Raw genomic sequence first — 17,273 nt, forward strand, 5'->3', positions numbered from 1 at the left:
CAGAAATCCATTTATCCCAGTTAACTCAGAGTGATCTTTTGGTTCATTGAAATCCCTTAAAATTAAGAGTGCAGCTCTGGTATAAAACAAAATATGACCTACCATCGCTGAGAAATAATCACAGTGTGCAATGTAATTTTCAGTTGCAAAGATTTGAAACATCTGCCCTGCCATGTCGAGAACACCTGTCATCTCAAGCAATCTAGGCAATCATTTTAAGCTGCTTTACATTCATGTAAAAAGAGCGGAGAGGTTCTTCTTTTCTCTCCCGTATTGAATCAGTACCCTTGAGTGAAAGATCTGATGTGAAAAAAGTGCAAGCAAGTTGGACATGCCAATAAATACCATATAACTTACCGCAGATTACCAAAACTGTACAGGTATGTACACCTCACTGAGGTTCCCCCTGCCAGGAAGAGATTCCGAACCCCCCTCGTGAGCGGTTGCCACAGAGTCCTAGGGCAGATGGTCAGCGGGCGAAGGAGGGCCGGGCCCTTCTGCTCTTGCTCTGAAGCCCCAAGCCCAGGTCTGCTCCACCCTCAGCCGCCTCCTCCTTCTTCCTCACTTTGAGGCGAGTGAGCAGCTTAATCAACCAGACGTCCCACTCCTCAGGCAGGAGGAGGAGGAGGAAGCCCAGGCCGATGATGATGATGGCAATTACCCGGACGCTGTTGAAAACGATCTTACTGGTGTAGTGATCAACCACTGCAGGAGACAGAGAACGGAAGTTACCCGGGGGCCGACAGGCCTGGGCAATCAGGAGGTGGGGGACCCCGCCAGGCCAGGGCCTGGGGCAGCCCCTTCTGCGGGGTGGACGCTGTGCTCCCTTGACCAGGCAGGCAGAGCTGCCTCCAGCAAACCCCCCTTAGCTTTAGAAACGCTGGCTGGCGGGAGGCCTTGCACCAAGTTTCACTTTCCCAAACTGACTTGACCTGGCACCTTAGTTTGGACATCGATTTGGCTGAGAGACAAAACAAAACCCAAGGGGCACTTAGAGACGTGTGTGTGCTCAGTTGCTCAGTTGCTCAGCGTGTCTGACTCTTTGCCGCCCCCTGGACTGTAACTGTCCAAGCTCCTCTATCCATGGAATCCTCCAGGCAAGAATGCTGGAGTGGGTTGCCACTTCCTACTCCAGGGGATCTTCCTGACCCAGGGATTGAACCCGTGTTTCTTGCATACCCTGCATTGGCAGGTGGGTGTTTGTTTTTTTTAACCACTAATGCCACCTGGGAAGCCCTGTATATATACTGGTTGGCCACAAAGTTCATTTGGGTTTCTCACACGCTCTCCTGGAAAAACCCCAGTGAACTTTCAGCCAATCCAGTATATACCAAAATTGATTGTGGCCACCTCTGGGGTGTCAGGACAATTAAAATGTTATTGCCTTCTTTCTATTCCTGGTGCTTTTTACATTTTAAAAAGATTTTATTCATTTTTATATTTCTGGCTGCACCCCACGGCATGTGGGATCCCAGCTCGCCAACCAGGGATCAAACCCGTGGCCCCTGCGCTGGAAGTGCAGAGTCTTAACCACTGGATGGCCAGGGAGGTCCCATAGTTTTATGTTCTAAAGACCAAACTCAACCTGGTTCTTTGAAAGTAATAGATACAAACCTTTACTCCACTCCAGGGTATTATTAGCATGAGGCTCTAATGCCACCTATGTCATCACTGATTATGAACATTTATTAAAGGCCAGAAGCTCATTTCTGACCGATGAGGTGAGGGAACAAAATGAGAACAGGATTCACATCAGTTCATACAAATCTGGATCATCATTCTCTTCATAACTAAAGATCAAAAGTGTTCCAAAGTTGGTTTTCTTTTCCTTTTTCTGCTTTATTTTTCTCTTTTCTTAACTAAATCAAACAAAGCAAATTTGGAGGCAGGTCTCCACATAAAATGGTTGTCTGAGGAGGCCTTACAAATAGCTGAGAAAAGAAGAGAAGTGGAAGGCAAAGGAGGAAAGGAAAGATATACCCATCTGAATGTAGAGTTCCAAAGAATAGCAAGGAGAGATAAGAAAGCCTTCCTTAGCATATTTCCAATGCAATTTTTGCATATTTCCCAATGAAAAGAAATCGATGAAAACAATAGAATGGGAGACACTAGAGATCTCGTCAAGAAAATTAGAGATGCCAAGGGAACATTTCATGCAAAGATGGGCACAATAAAAGACAGACATGGTAAGGACCTAACAGAAGCAGAAGATATTACGAAGAGGTGGCAAGAATACACAGAAGAACTGTACAAAAAAGATTTTAATGACCAGATAATCACGATGGTGTGATCACTCACCTAGAGCCAGATATCCTGGAATGCAAAATCAAGTGGGCCTTAGGAAGCATCACTATGAACAAAGCTAGTGGAGGTGATGGAATTCCAGCTGAACTATTTCAAATCCTGAAAGATGATGCTGTGAAAATGCTGCACTCGATATGCCAGCAAATTTGGAAACTCAGCCCTGGCCACAGGACTGGAAAAAGTCAGTTTTCATTCCAATCCCAAAGAAAGGCAATGCCAAAGAATGTCCAAACTACCGCACAGTTGCACTCATCTCACTTGCTTTATTGACTACGATCAAGCCTTTGACTGTGTGGATCACTGTTGTGGAAAATTCTTAAAGAGAAGGGAATACCAGACTAGCTTACCTGCCTCCTGAGAAACCTATATGCAGGTCAAGAAGCAACAGTTAGAACCAGACATGGAACAACAGACTGGTTGCAAATTGAGAAAGGAGTACGTCAAGGCTATATACTGTCACCCTGCTTATTTAACTTATATGCTGAGTACATCATGCAAAATGCTGGGCTGGATGAAGCACAAGCTTTAATCAACATTGCTGGGAGAAATATCAATAATCTCAGACATGCCAAGGATACTACCCTTATGGCAGAAAGCAAAGAGCCTCTTGACGAAAGTGAAAGAAGAGAGTGAAAAAAGCTGGCTTAAAACTCAGCATTCAAAAAACTAAGATCATGGCATCTGGTCCCATCACCTCATGGCAAATAGGTGGGGAAACAATGGAAACAGAGAGTTTATTTTCTTGGGCTCCAAAATCACTGCAGATGGTGACTGCAGCCATGAAATTAAAAGACACTTGCTCCATGACAACCTAGGAGCTCTGACCAACCTAGACAGCATATTAAAAAGCAGAGACATTACTTTGCTGACAAAGGTCCATCTAGTCAAAGCTATCATTTTTCCAGTAGTCATGAATGGATGTGAATCCATAAAGAAAGCTGAGCATAAAGAAGAATTGATGCTTTTGAACTGTTGTGTTGGAGAAGGCTCTTAAGAGTCCCCTGGACTGCAAGGAGATCCAACCAGTCCATCCTAAAGGAGATCAGTCCTGAATAATCATTGGAAGGACTGATGCTGAAGCTGAAACTCCAATACTTTGGCCACCTGATGCAAAGAATTGACTTCTTAGAAAAGACCCTGATGCTGGGAAAGATTGAAGGCAGGAGGAGAAGGAGACGACAGAGGATGAGATGATTGGATGGCATCACCAACTCAATGGACATGAGTTTGAGTGAACTCTGGGAGTTGGTGATGGACAGGGAGGCCTGGCGTGCTGCAGTCCATGGGGTCGCAAAGAGTTGGACACGACTGAGCGACTGAACTGAACTGAACTCCACACAAGGGAGAATCAGATTGCTTTTCTGAAAAACTCAGTTTGTGAAAGAGTTTCTTCTGACTTGCACGTGCAGCTTTTGAAGCCTGCGTGCTCTTCCTCCCTCTGCGCCCCCTACCCCGCCTCGTCTGCCCCACGAGGGGGCTGCTCTGTCATCACCCTTCCTGTTCCTCCAGTCCTCTTGCCCCATCCCCTTCTTCCTGCACTTCTCGCCTCCATCCAGAGGCTGGGCAGAGAGGTAAAAGGCAAACCTGAGAAAAACATTTTGTTAGCAGTTCTTTTGTGGAATTAAAGCACCTCTTTTATCTCCCTCAAATTCAGAAACACTTTAATTTTTAATACCGGCAGATCCGGCACAACAGCCTGTTAATTTACAAATGAAAGAAAGTGAAAGTGTTAGTTGCTCAGTCATGTCCGACTCCTTGCGACCCCATGGACTGAAGCCCACTAGGCTCCTCTGTCTACAGAATTTTCCAGGCAAGAATACTGGAGTGAGTTGTCATTTCCTCCTCCAGAGGATCTTCCTGACCCAGGATCTTCCAAACCCAGGTCTCCTGCATGGCAGGCGGATTCTTTACAGTGAGCCATCAGAGCCAGTCAGCCAGTCCCGTGAGCTATGCTAGAGAGAGTGTCAGAAAGCCCAGCAAGGACTCTGCTCTGACAGGTCAGAGAACCACCGACTCCTCTACTCCTCCTCCCCTGGAGAACTGACTGTCATTGCTTCCTCTGATACACTGCTGACCTTCTTACATTGCAGAAGATTCTGATTAACCTCTCACACACACTGGCTGTATGATACAGTTCAAGTAGCTTCTATACAAGGGTCACCTGGAATATGCCTCCCTGAAACAAGACTGCTCTGTGACTATAAAGACAACACTAAGATGCAGTGGGGGTATGTTGATGAGTTATTTTTCTAAAGCCTGTGCTGTGTGGACACAGACAGGCTGGACCACTTTTCTACCAGCTCTCCAGCTGTTTAGGGGCTTCCTGCCTTTGGAAGTTCTGCCTCATAAATCATTTCATGTGGTCCTCCTATGAACCAAGGTGATGACTCAGGGACAACCTTCATTTTTAGGGGATAAGTAAGGGCCCACAGAGGTTATGAGAGGGGACTGGTCACCCTCCCTCTGGGCAGGTGCCAGGCCCAAGGAGTCTGGGACCAGGGTAAGACATATATAGACCGTGTGGAATGCAATGCAAGGAAGACCTCTGGAAGTTGACTGTGGTTTTACCTATGCTTCCAGGCTTATTATCACCAGACTGAACAGGATGTGGGGTTGCCATTCCCTGGGAGCCTAGTCCTCTAATGACCCAGAAGTGGGCAGGTCAGGAGATGGCTTTGGCAGGAGCTGTGCCAAGGTCACGGGGGTGAGTGCTCTGGGAAGTGACTCACAGATTCTACAGGGAGGTTGGGGTATAACTCAGGGAGATTCTGGGAGGAAAACCCAAAGTTCATAGCAGCATGAGCCAGGAAAGGGAAGGAGGTGAGGGGCAGCTGATGGCACGCTTTAGAAGAACCGACTGAGTGTGCTGGTCAGTCTCCAGTAAAAAACAGAGTGGGGTCCTGAGCAGTTGGGCTCTCTTCTGGGACTCCGGGAGCAATGTCGACACTTCTCTAGTTGTGGACATGTCTCTATCTCATGCCTGCCATACCCTGAGCTAACATTTTCTAGAAAGCTCTTTATGAAAACTAGAAAGCTTTTTCCTGCTACCGATTCGTCTCTACTTATTAATAATATTAATGATATTCATCTCTGATCTCCACGCTGGCTCAAATAAAGATGATTTTAGACTTTCTGTACCTTTGTGTTAAATGTGAAAATCAACCCATTCTGAAGAAAATATTGCATGTATCACAAACGTCAACATTTTACCCAAGTGGTTTCTTTCTATACAGGAAGTTAAACCTGTACACTGTACCAGGCAAGCAAGAATATATGTGAGTATGTGTGTGCACGTGTGTGCTTGCATGTGTGTGTTTACAAACAGATACAGAGAGCCACAGAAGTTTACCTGCATTCACAGGTACGCTGAGGACGATTCCAAGAGACATCAGAGTTGGATATGTAACAGCAATTCCAAAATTTAATACAATATTGAATGCTGAAATAAAGAATAAAAAGATCGGTGTTATGCATGACCAGCTCTGACTTCCCATCCTTTCTGGCCTATCCAACCCCAGCTTCTCTGAGGAGGCTGGAGTCTGGGGGTTTTGCTCTTTATTATGACTCAGGGGACTTGGTTTCCTGCAAGGGCTCCAGGACTGGGGATTAAGGCCAAACATCCTGATTACTTACTTCTCTTCTCTTCCCTGAGCTCTGAAGAAGAAAGAAATTTTAAAAAGCTAAGTGAGAAGGCACTAGAAAAGAGGATGGGACTATCCTACTTATCTGCCTAACTTTGCTTTTTTCTGCTGCTGGCAGTGATTCTGGGACGACTATGATCAGGAGCTTTGGGATGCACATTTTAGATAGAAATGGGTGAGGCTCCTCCTTGGATGCTTCCCTGCCGAGGACCAGCCTTGCAGCAATTACTCGTGATGAGGATGGTGATGATAATGAAGCAATGGTGATGATGGCACTAATAGTGATAATGTTTACTGAACACCATCAGGCAGTGTTCTAAGAGCTCTGTGTGGATCGTTAACCAACTCTAAGCTTATACTGCTTGCTGCATGACAGGCCAAAAATTGAAAGGTCAGTTTCTGGAGGGAGGAATAACAACTTTATTCATAAAGCTGCCAAACTGAGAAGATCGTTGAGTTCACGTCCCAAAGAACCATCCAATCTGGGTTAGAATTCAGGCTCCTTTTATACTAAAAGGGGAGAGAGTAGAGTCAAACACTTCCTGGTTCCCATCAGTCTCCAGAAAGGATGTGTCAATTTCTTCCTCTCTGCAGTCATTCACAAGCAGGTCTAGTCAGGTTATTTCCTGTGAGCTGCACAAAGGTATTTTCGCTTAATGCACATTACTTGGGGAGCATTATGTATAATTTAAGCTTGTAGGTATCATCCTTTTAGTGATAAACTTGTCATAGAATACAAAAGTTTCTTCCCTATTATAGTGTTAATCTACCAATTTCTAACCAGCCCTATATTCAATGGAAGGACTGATGCTGAAGCTGAAGCCAATACTTTGGCCACCATATGTGGAGAGCCAACTCATTGGAAAAGACCCTGATTCTGGGAAGGATGGAGGGCAGGAGAAGAGGGGGGTGACAGAGGATGAGATGGTTGGATGGCATCACTGGCTTAATGGACATGAGTTTGCACAAACTCGGGGAGATAGTGACGGACAGGGAAGCCTGGCGTGCTGCAGTCCATGGGGTCGCAAAGAGTTGGACATGTCAGCCCTAGAAGTAATGTACTATTATTACCCTTGGCCACTAGATCACTGTTCAGAGCAGCAGACCGTAGTCCTGGAATTAGAGCTAGTGTCATCATCACAAAGGCTTCCTTTGTGCGACACAATGACCTAGAAAACCATGGAGAACTTAAGGCTAATAATAGGCTTGGTTTTCTCCTTCAGGGCATGGGTTTCCGGATCCCACTGTCAGTCCCTGCTTTCTGGGGATTCTGGCAGGGTAGTCGCCACTTACTCAATAAGAGGACTGAAAATCCACAAAGGTTTCCCCATGGAATGTCATCAAAAGAGCTCCAGTATTCCACTTTGGTAAAGTAGAGGATGACAGGAATACAGGTGATGAAGAGGATGTTAAACACACCCAGAATGGAAAGAAATAAGGCGGCTTCTCCAAACTTAGCACTGCCCAGGAGGAGCTTGAACAGGACCTGCCGGAGAGAGCAGAGGAGGAGGGTTGACAGTTCGCCTTGCACTCCAACTTGCCACGGAGAAGCGAGTGCACTTGGTAAGCTGGGGCTGGACCATGGGGCCGACAGCCATGTGATGGGAAATTCCACCTCACGTGGCCTTCAGTGAAGGGCAGTAGGGTTCCTCCATGCTCAGTAATGTGGCGATGGAGGGTTACTCCTCAGGTACACAGAGAGCATTTTCAGGAATCATGGGTTTTCACACCACGCTTGAATCCTCTGTGTTGTATATATGACACCACATCGCAGCCTCATGGCATTGAAGATGAGAAAGCCACTTAAATTAGAAGTATCTGCCATGATTGCATGGGCTTCCAAGTGGTGCTAGTGGTAAAGAACCCGCCTGCCATACAGGAGACCTAAGAGACCCGGGTTTGATCCCCAGGCTGGGAAGATCCCCAGGAGGAGGGCATGGCAACCCACTCCAGTATTCATGCCTGGAGAATCCCATGGACAGAGGAGCCTGGAGGGCTACGGTCCATAGGGTTGCAAAGAGTCAGACTTGATTGACACAAGCCACAATTACACTTTCCTTTCGGGAATCTCTAACATTCATCCCTGAACAGTTTGAAAACCACTGCCCCACCCCACAAAAAGGGATCTGGCTACAAAGGCATTTCCTGTAAACCAAATGGAGAGGTTTTACAACACTCACAGCTTACCTCTGCTCCAGTCCACCACCCACATTCCAGACATGGCATGGGGTTTCAGTGGAACACTCCCGATGGATTTCTTGCCCCTGTGTGTACACATCTCACATGCATGAAAAGCCAGGAAAGGGACAAAGGTGGCTGGAGAAGGCGGGAAGCTGAGCTCCCAAGGGAAGCAGGCCCCGTCCAGCCTCCGAGTTTACTACATTGTTCACAGTTACAGAACTGATGGTCCAGTGTCAGCCTCTGCTCTGCTCCTCCTTCTTCCTCTTGCAGTCATTTCACACCTCTTTGGGGTATCTCTGGACATTTCTGGGCAGGAAGCATGCAAAGGGAAATGAAGTCAAGTCCTTTTACCCTTCTGCCCACCAGCCTGTCTGGATAAAGATCAGCCAGTGGAGGAGTTGGAAATGTAAGTCTAAATCAGAATATTTGTATTCGTGGTGGATGGAGTATCTATCCACTCTGCTTCCCATTAGCATGCAGCTCATTGAAGAGAGCAGAGTATTTAAGTATTTTCTGTATTTGGGCAGTGGCTCTGGAGTCATGAATGGGGCTAGACTATCACATCCTCTGGGTGAGGTGTATTCCTCTTGGGCTGTGTTTCTCTGAGGGCAAAGGGCAGGGAGCTGATGAAAGATAAGAAGGTACAGTTGGGATTTCCCTGGTGGTCCAGTGGTTAAGACTCCGAGCTTCCAATGCAGGGGGGGTACAAGTTCGATCCCTGGTCAGGGAACTAAGATATCACAAGCCTCAGGCCAAGGCCAAAAAAAAAGGTATAGTCATTTCATTTTACAAATGCATAAACGTGTTCCTCCCCATGCTGGAAAAGTTCCTTTTCTTAGAACCTTCTACAGTCGTTTATTTTCTGACTATCTGGATCCACAAAGGGCCGTTAAGACTCAAAGCTAAAATGTAATTTTTCATTGAATCTTCCAGGTCAGTTTCCCAACATGGAGACCAGAAAATATTTGCATTCTTGACTAAGGATCCGAAGAGAAGGGGAGGCAAAGCGGGGGAGCAGTTGAGAAGTGTGTTGGAGCAGAGAGGGTGAGAGATAAGTGTGGGGGAAATAATTGTCTTCTCGAGACATGCAGTTGGCACACACACACCACCAATGGTTCCCAGCATTTTGTCAAAAATATTTTATAATTCCATATGATAGTAATTGTGCTTTTATTTATTCAGTCTAAAGCAATACTTGAAACGCACATGGATTCATGTTGAGTCCTGGTGGCCTCAAAAACCATGTGATAAAAGACTTCAAAGCTGCAGGAGATATTCCAATTTTCATTTCCAATCTGACGGGAAATTATCTGACCAAACACAGAAGCAGGCAGTTAGGGCCCCTGATCCTTCTCTGTGCAGGGGTGCTAAGTCTCCTCAGACCTGTCAGACTTTTTGTGACCCCATGGAATGTAGCCCGCCAAGCTCCTCTGTCCATGGGATAAGGCAAGAATACTGGAGTGGGTTGCTACCCCCTCCTCCAGGGGATCTTCCCCACCCGGGGATCGAACCCACATCTCTCATCTCTCCTGCACTGGCAGGCTGGTTCTTTATTACTAGCATCACCCGGGAAGCCCAATTCTCCCTTGTCGGGCCAAACAAGGAAGTCACTCCCTGGACTCAGTCGATCCACCTATCCTTCCACCCCTTTTATCCCCAGTGCTGCAAATGTATGGCCGTCGGTGGAAAGGTCTGGGAAGCCAGAGCCAAGAGCTGCTGCACGTCCCCGGCAGCGTCAGGCTCGCTGCGCCCGGCGCTCGTCTTCGAGCACCAGCTCCATCCAAGGCTCCCGCAGAGCACCGAGCCGGCCAGGCCAGGAGAGCCCAGAGGGCCCGCTCCCCGCGCCTACCTTGTAGAGGGCGGACATGGATGCCGAGCCCACCACCAGGGCTATGCCGATGACGGAGTGGCTGTGGAAGCCATCCGCGTAGGTCATCATCACGATCCCAGCGATGGCGAGGATGGCGGCCACGATCTGGGCGGAAGGAAGACACTGCGGTCAGAGCAGCGGCGGGGAATCGGAGGGGCCCCCACCTGCCAACAGGGGGAGGAATGTCTGCGAGGGTGCCGTGGAGGGCGCCGGGCCCCCTTTCAGTCCTTCGGAGACCACGCAAAGGCTGCTCTCCTGTCTCAATGTTTGTCCCTGCTTGGAAGGGGGCCCTCGGCAAAGCCTGGCGTGACCCAAAGCCCGGAAATGGCTGACGGCAGGGAGCAGAGGCGTGACTCGGCGTCATGTCTGGGGAGGGCCGGCCATGCGACTCCTGGGGCCGGCGGAGGGGCTGGTCACAGTCGCAACGACAGGTTCTTCGGTCATGACTATGGCCTGCTCACGACCCCCTCTCAGTTCCTTCCCAACTCTCCGGAGGTGCCTCTCAGGGTCCTGCTTTTACGTATTTCACATCTCAACACAGTGACCACGACCACGGATCGTGGCCCTCTTTTATACACCAGCAGTAGAACCTTCTGGACGGGCATGCGTCACTGGCCCATCAGGGCTACATACAGTGCCTTAACCCTGGCCCTGCAGTTCTTTCCTCAGCTACTGGAGGGCCCCCCACTCCAGCCGCCCCCTCCCCCACCCCGCCCTCCCGCTCCCACCCCTGCCCCGCCCCCAGCCCTGTACTCCTCCAAACTCCTCAGGTGGAATCTTTACACATTCCTGTTGTGCAAAGTCAAATCGTCAGACTGCACAGGAGAGAAACTTACTTGGGATAACATTTCCTAAAGGAGGAATGCTTTAGCACTGGGTAAGTACCCGTTCTAACCGGAGGTGGTCCTGGAGCGACATAAAGGTCGCTGGGCGGCAAGTGGGAGGGGCTGCTGGAGGCAGGACAAACGTGGGCGGAGCAAGTTCTGACAACTGGATTTACTGGAGTTCTCTCTCTCAGAGACTGTTCAAATGACCTCTGCTCTCTGCAAAAATACCGGGTGGCTAACATTTACTGAGTGATCAGGGGATAAGTGTTTTCTGTGTACTTTCTCATTTAATCCTCAGACTAGGTAGATATTTCAGTTTATTTCATTTTATAGACACGGGCACTTAATCTCAGTAACTTGCTGAAAGTCATAGAGCTGGCATACACATTTCAGGTTTAAGTGCAAAGTCAGTGTTTCTATATATAAATAGAAAGTAGGATTCACCTCTGAAGCCATTGCCATTTCTACTCTGACATCTGAAGTGAGGTTTCGTGAAGGGTTGAACCATGTTGTGTTTAGGTTGGTGAAAGGCACTGTGTCAGGGCTCAGCAGTTTGAGCTGTAGTGCATTCCCCAGGCAGTGTAAAGACACACGCGCCCTCACACAGGAGCCCCTGAGAGGGCCGGTGGTCATCCTTTCTTGGAGAAGTGCCAGCCCTGCTCTGTCTACCAGCTCTTTCTGGTTTCCTGCTTGACTTTTTATCACTCATCATCACGTAATGCGTGTGTTTTACATTCAAATGCTACATGTACTGTGTACGGCTCTTCATTGAGAAAGAAGAAGAGGAACAGGAAGAGTAAGGGACCTTCCCGCCCAGGAGAACGGGGATAAGTGAAAGGCAGGCAGGGCAGGCTTTGCTCCAGAGGGCCTGCACAGTACAAAAATGCAGCACGGGGCAGCTGGACCTGGCTAGGCAGCTGGGTGAACAGAGAACCAACTAGAAAACGAAGGAAATGGGGGTGGGCGGGGAAGAACACAGCTCCACTCCAGGTGACATGGCACGTCTCCACAGGCACCTGAGTCTTTCCAAACATAAAGATGAAATTTAAGGAAGTGAAGGGGAACCAGGGTTATTCTTCCCTGAAGATCTAGAGGGCAGATTTCAGACCTCCTCATTCTCCTTTCTCTATTGATCAAATCATAAAGAGCTAAAAGCTTCCATCTGAGCTGTGCTGTGCAGAAGAGCTGAGGGGAGGGGCAAGAAATAGAGAGTGTGGGTGGCCACTGGCTTCCCGGTCAACATTTGCCAAGTCCAGACCAGCGAGCTCATTCTGGCAGATGGCACTGCGGACAGTGCTCACCCCGCAGCTGCTCACATCCAGAGCCTCTCCTCTTGGAGGTCCTCTCCATGAGTCACAGGTTTAAGCAACTCGATTCCAGGGCATACTGTCTGGGCATCGGCAGCTCCCTGGGACTCCCGACCCTGAACCTGGGCTCTGACCTCCATGCCAGAGGGGAAGCTGGTGGTTTTCCTTGCGTCTGATATCCCTGAAAGCAGAGCAGAGTTGAAACATACACTACGGATCTCAGAGGAAGACCTGAGCATCCTTCCCCAAGCCTGAAATTCCTTTGACGATGCCAGATCTCTTTAAAAAAAATAAGCGTGGAGTTCACACTTTATACTCTGAAATATCTGGCTTTTGGTTTACATGTGGAAATGTTTCCCAGCCTATTTCCTGTTGTAAGAGGAACTCTCCAGTAAGGCTGGTCCTGCGTGTTCTGTGGTTTCACATAGTCCTCATGTGCTAGATCCCAGCCTCCTGGGGGAGAATGCTGAGTCTCAGGATGGAATAAAGTGGATATCCCTACTTCCCCTCACCCCTGCTTTCTCACCGTCTCCTGTTGCATCCCCAGTGTGTCACACTGAACAAAGACTTGGGGATCCAGACAAATGGCTGACAGTGGCTTTGAGACCAAGAGGAGGGGAACCGCCATCACTACTCTGGGAAAAATGAGCCGGAGAAGAGGAAGAAGCATGGACGTGGGAGACCCCGAGGCCAGCATCTTACCGTTTAACCTCTGGATGATGGTCTTGCCTGTGTGGTTATAGCCTGCCCCACCCCCAGGGCTCTGGATTCATCAGCTCCCTGATGCACCCGTACCCCCCACGGGCACACTGCTCCCCATCAGACGTCAGGCCGAGAGGAAAGGGGCACCACGGAAGGCACGAGGCAGGAGGCTGCATGCCTCTCAGACCAGCACTGCTTCCCACTCCCGCTAGAAATGTGATGGGCTGCATGCCCTCTGCCAAGCAGAGCCTCGTTTGTGATGGGTTTTAGATTTGTACAGTTTGGAGAAGTTTAAAAAAGGGAAAGGACAGGCTAAGTTTTACAGATATGTCCCTCAGCCCTTTCCCTCCCAAGTCCTGCACTGCCCTCACCGATGCCAAGAGTCTGGAGGAATTAGCGGACGCTCTAGCTCACCCCGCTTGTTTCAGAGGCTGGAAAGGCATCTGGGCCCTGAGCCCCCCACCCCACGCTCCCCCACACTCTGTGTGCCCTGTGCCCTTCCCCAGCTGTGCTCGGGTGGTGGGGGACAGCCTCCCCAACAGAAGGTGAAGTCAAGGTCAGCACTAGGGGTTACCGTTCAGGGCTGGCACTGAACCAAAGGCTGCAAGGGGGTGAATTAAGGAAAACATCAGCTGGGGTCAGACTGAGGCGGGGCTTGCTCTTGAAAAAGGGCCAGGCTCCCCAGGACCATGCTGCTGGGGTTTGAGGCCACTCGGATGATCCCTTAGCTGCCCTCCTTGCTGCTTCTCCACTCCTCCTGGTTTGACGCTCTAGCTGGAGTGGGTGGTTCTGAACAGCTGAGAATGCCATCTGCCCTCCCCTCTGAGATGTGGACTGGGGGTGGCATGGCCTTTATCCAGCTGCTGCCACAGCTGGGTGGCCTCTGGCTTAGGAGGGGCCATCTCTCCTTCTCCAGAATTCTACTTGCTCTCATTCTCCCGCTGCTTTTGCTGCCCACAGCTGCCTTCCTAAGTGTCTGTCCGCCTCTGACACTATCACGGAAAGAAGTGGGCTGGTCCATCAGACTCCTCTACTTGAGAAGGAATAAGAAGAATAACAACAGTGAGAGAAGATAACATTTATGGGGTTTCCTGTGTCAGACATGCATCACTTTATTTTATTCTTACAACTATTCTATAAGAAGAGTCCTAACGTTCTATTTTATTTTTTGGCCTCACCCCATGCATGTGGGTTCCTAGTACCCTGACCAGGGATTGAACTTGTACCCCCTGCGTTGCAAGGGTGGAGTCTTAACCACCAGACTGCCAAGGAAGTCGCCAACAACTGTATTTTAAAATGAGGTCATTAAGGCTCAGAGACATTAAGTAACTAGCTTAACATGCAACAGCTTATGAGAGTGGACCCAAACCCTTGTCCCTCAACTCTGGGATTTACCACCTCCTTGTTGCGTTATGACCCCCGAGCCTGGAAAGCCAGGACACATGTGAAAAGCAGAGTCGGGGTGACATGGGGGCCAGATTGGGCTCCTCTCAAACACTAGCCTCTGACGCCACGTGTGGCCACAACCTCCCCAGCATTTGAAGATGAACATTTGCTCTTCCTGGTCTGTCCACCTGACGCAGACCTGCTGCTGTTTTCCAGGAACCACAAACTCTTGTGATCTCAGTCACAGCCTTAATAATGCAGGCCCTCTATGTGGCCTGCTCCACAAACATCTGTCCTCTGTGTCTGCGTGACTCTCAGGCCAGTGTGCTCAGCCATCAGGATGGAAATGAGTGTCAGTTCCCTTCAGTCTCTGGCGATGACCCAGCAGGTGGTGGGCAGCTCACCTAGCAGTCCGAGAGAAGTCTCAGAGAAGCGTGCGTGTTAGGCCTCATCCTGGGCTCAGATCTCCATCTGTTTCCCCAGGGTGACCCCTGTCACTCTGCCCAGCTGCTGGCACCTTACATATTTTTCTTCAAGCTCTCTGAACTCCTGATGATAAGAGGTGCCCCACCTTGACTTGGAGTGGGACGATCTTAGAGGACACGTCACTTCTAGGAGGGGTGACGATTATCAGAGTGCATGGTGCTTTACAGGTTGGTAAATTCCATCCCCAACACTGGCTCCTGGATCTTTATTTTAGTGCTGGCCTCGTGCCGAAGGCCTCGGTATGAAAATCTGCTCCGTCTGCAGTGGTCAGTGCAGACCAAGCCAGTGGCCAGGATGGCAGGACCGAATCACAGCTCAGGGAGGTGAGGGGGATCTTGCATGGCAATGAGAGAGAGATCTGGGTGTGTCACTCTGCTCTCTGTGAGTCAGCATTTTCACACCTCCTTCTCTTAACCTCAAAAACGTTTTCTTCCACACGATGCACAACGAACCTTGCAGCATATTTCCCCAGTAATGTTCCCATCCAGAATCTGCCTTGGACTTTTAGAGCCATGCCCCGAGAGTGCTCCGCCAGGCATTTTTCTTGGCTCTTGGCCTCAAAAGAAAGCCACCATGGGCCTCAGCACATCTGAGCCTTCAGTATCCAGTCAGGCAGGCTGTTGGACAGATTGCTGCTGGCTGTACCTCTTGTGGAGATGTATTCTATAGTTTATTTGCTCAAAGCTTTTCTGGGTGGTAGCACAGTGAGCTGAGTTCTTATTCCAAAATTAACACGAAGCCTCAAAACAAATTTTCCCCCTACTGCAAGCTAAAAATACAACTCAGCAGTTGACTCACGTCCCCACTGCTGTTTGAGTAACGAGGTGGGCGTGAAGCCACCCTGAAGGTGATGTCATTGTTCCCAGGACAGTGAGCCAAGGACACAAGTAGAGAGCCTGGAATCTGCCCCTTTGCTGGGTGCCAGCGGGGTTCCCTCTAATGGGACTGCTGTCCAAAAGGACTCAGCTTCCTGGCCTTCCTATATGTTCTGAGGGTGCAGGAAGGAGTAAGCGATGCATTCTGACTAGCAGAGATCTAGCCTACTCAAATCCTTTCTGTCCCTGTTGGTGACAAAGTGATAGTGCGGCCGTGGTAGCTTCTGGCCACCAGAGGGCGACAAGCAGAAGGCAACAGGATTCTGTCCCAAGGCCTGCTCAGTTCCTTAGTTGTGTCTGACTGCAACCCCATGGACTGTAGCCTGCCAGACTCCTCTATCCATGGAATTGTCCAGACAAGAATACTGGAGTGGGTTGCCATTTTCCAAGGCTAAATGTCGTCTGTTCCTTACATCCTGGGTGGACTCCTCTATCTGTAGGCTCATGTTTCATACTGCATTTATCATATTTCACATAATTGTTCTAAAATATGACTAGCTAAGTTTGACTCTATTTTAAGGGCATTTACTCAGTCTCAGAGGTGACAACAAGAGGTAATTCAGGGGGTATCATTTCATTCTCCCTTCCTCTGGGGTTGAAGCAAGTGAAACTGCCCCTCCAAAATTTGAACTGAGCTTTAGTGGATCTTAAGTGTGTTCAGAATTTGAACTGGGCTTCCCTGGTGGCTCAGCTGGTAAAGAATCCACCTGCAGTGCAGGAGACCTGGGTTCGATCCCTGGGTTGGGAAGATCCCCTGGAGAAAGGCGTGGCAACCCACTCCAGTATCCTTGCCTGGAGAATCCCCATGGACAGAGGAGCCTGGGGGGCTACAGTCCATGGGGTCACAAAGAGCTGGACATGGCTAAGCGACTTTCACTTTCTAAGTGTGTCTGGCCCACTCAGGCATTGAATGCACTGTCCATATAAATGGCCCACCAAGAGGGCATGTCCACGTGGATGAGGACATTTAGTTTTAGATATCAGTGTTATGGCAGTGTTAGCTGAGGGCTCTGGGCTGCAGGGACTGTGAGAAGCAGGCTGAATACATCACCCCTTCCCTAAGGGGGGACCCCAACTGGCACACACTTTAGGGAATGCTTGTTGAAATGCTTGAAATGAAAGGTGCTTTAATGAACGCTTGTCTAGAATGGTTCGCAAGCAAGAAGGTTTGCAAAGCACCCCAAGAGCCTGGCCGTTGGCTGGGCTCCTTTTCTGCTGCAAATCAGAAGGAGAGTGGTTAGCAGCTTAGGCTGAACGGTCCAGCACATGGAGTTAAGCAAGCCGATGGGCAGGTTTTGGCTGGCATGACTGAGTGAGGGAAGAAGACAGAGAATAAGGAACTTACCCTCACTCCCATGAACCTGTCCCTGAGAACGATCCATGAGAGCAAGAACACAAAAGCTTTGTTGCAGCAGAACAATACGGAGACATCCGTAGTGTTTATTTTCTTTATTGCATGTAAGTACAGGTAGTTTGTGAGAGTCCAAAGAACACCAAAGGGTGCTGCCTTGGTAAAAAACACCTTCAAAGTCAAGCCATTGTCTCCAAAAAATCGACAGCACTCCCTAAAACAAGGAAAGAGAGGCAGTGTTATTATCTTCTTGGGTTGAGACAGATCATTTTTATTCCCCTCTACCCAGTTTTTTTTCTGTTTGTTTGTTTTTAGCAGATGCAGGAAGGGGTGGAGTCCTTTT

General features: G+C 49.1%; 1 protein-coding gene across 1 annotated transcript in view; it reads right to left on the reverse strand.

Moving 5' to 3' along the window:
• Nucleotides 1–469: 469 nt before the first annotated feature.
• SLC35F3 (solute carrier family 35 member F3) overlaps nt 470–17,273 on the reverse strand; it is a 410,193-nt gene continuing 393,389 nt past the window's right edge. The window contains exons 4-8 of the mRNA XM_052640362.1: nt 16,925–17,144; nt 9,976–10,101; nt 7,239–7,431; nt 5,654–5,743; nt 470–705 (exon numbers count right to left, since the gene is read on the reverse strand). Coding sequence (XP_052496322.1) covers nt 470–705; nt 5,654–5,743; nt 7,239–7,431; nt 9,976–10,101; nt 16,925–17,144 — 865 coding nt within the window. The remainder of the gene's footprint in view (nt 706–5,653; nt 5,744–7,238; nt 7,432–9,975; nt 10,102–16,924; nt 17,145–17,273) is intronic.

Source organism: Budorcas taxicolor, chromosome 5 (assembly GCF_023091745.1).
Source record: "Budorcas taxicolor isolate Tak-1 chromosome 5, Takin1.1, whole genome shotgun sequence".
In the NCBI taxonomy this organism is placed as follows: Eukaryota; Metazoa; Chordata; class Mammalia; order Artiodactyla; family Bovidae; genus Budorcas; species Budorcas taxicolor.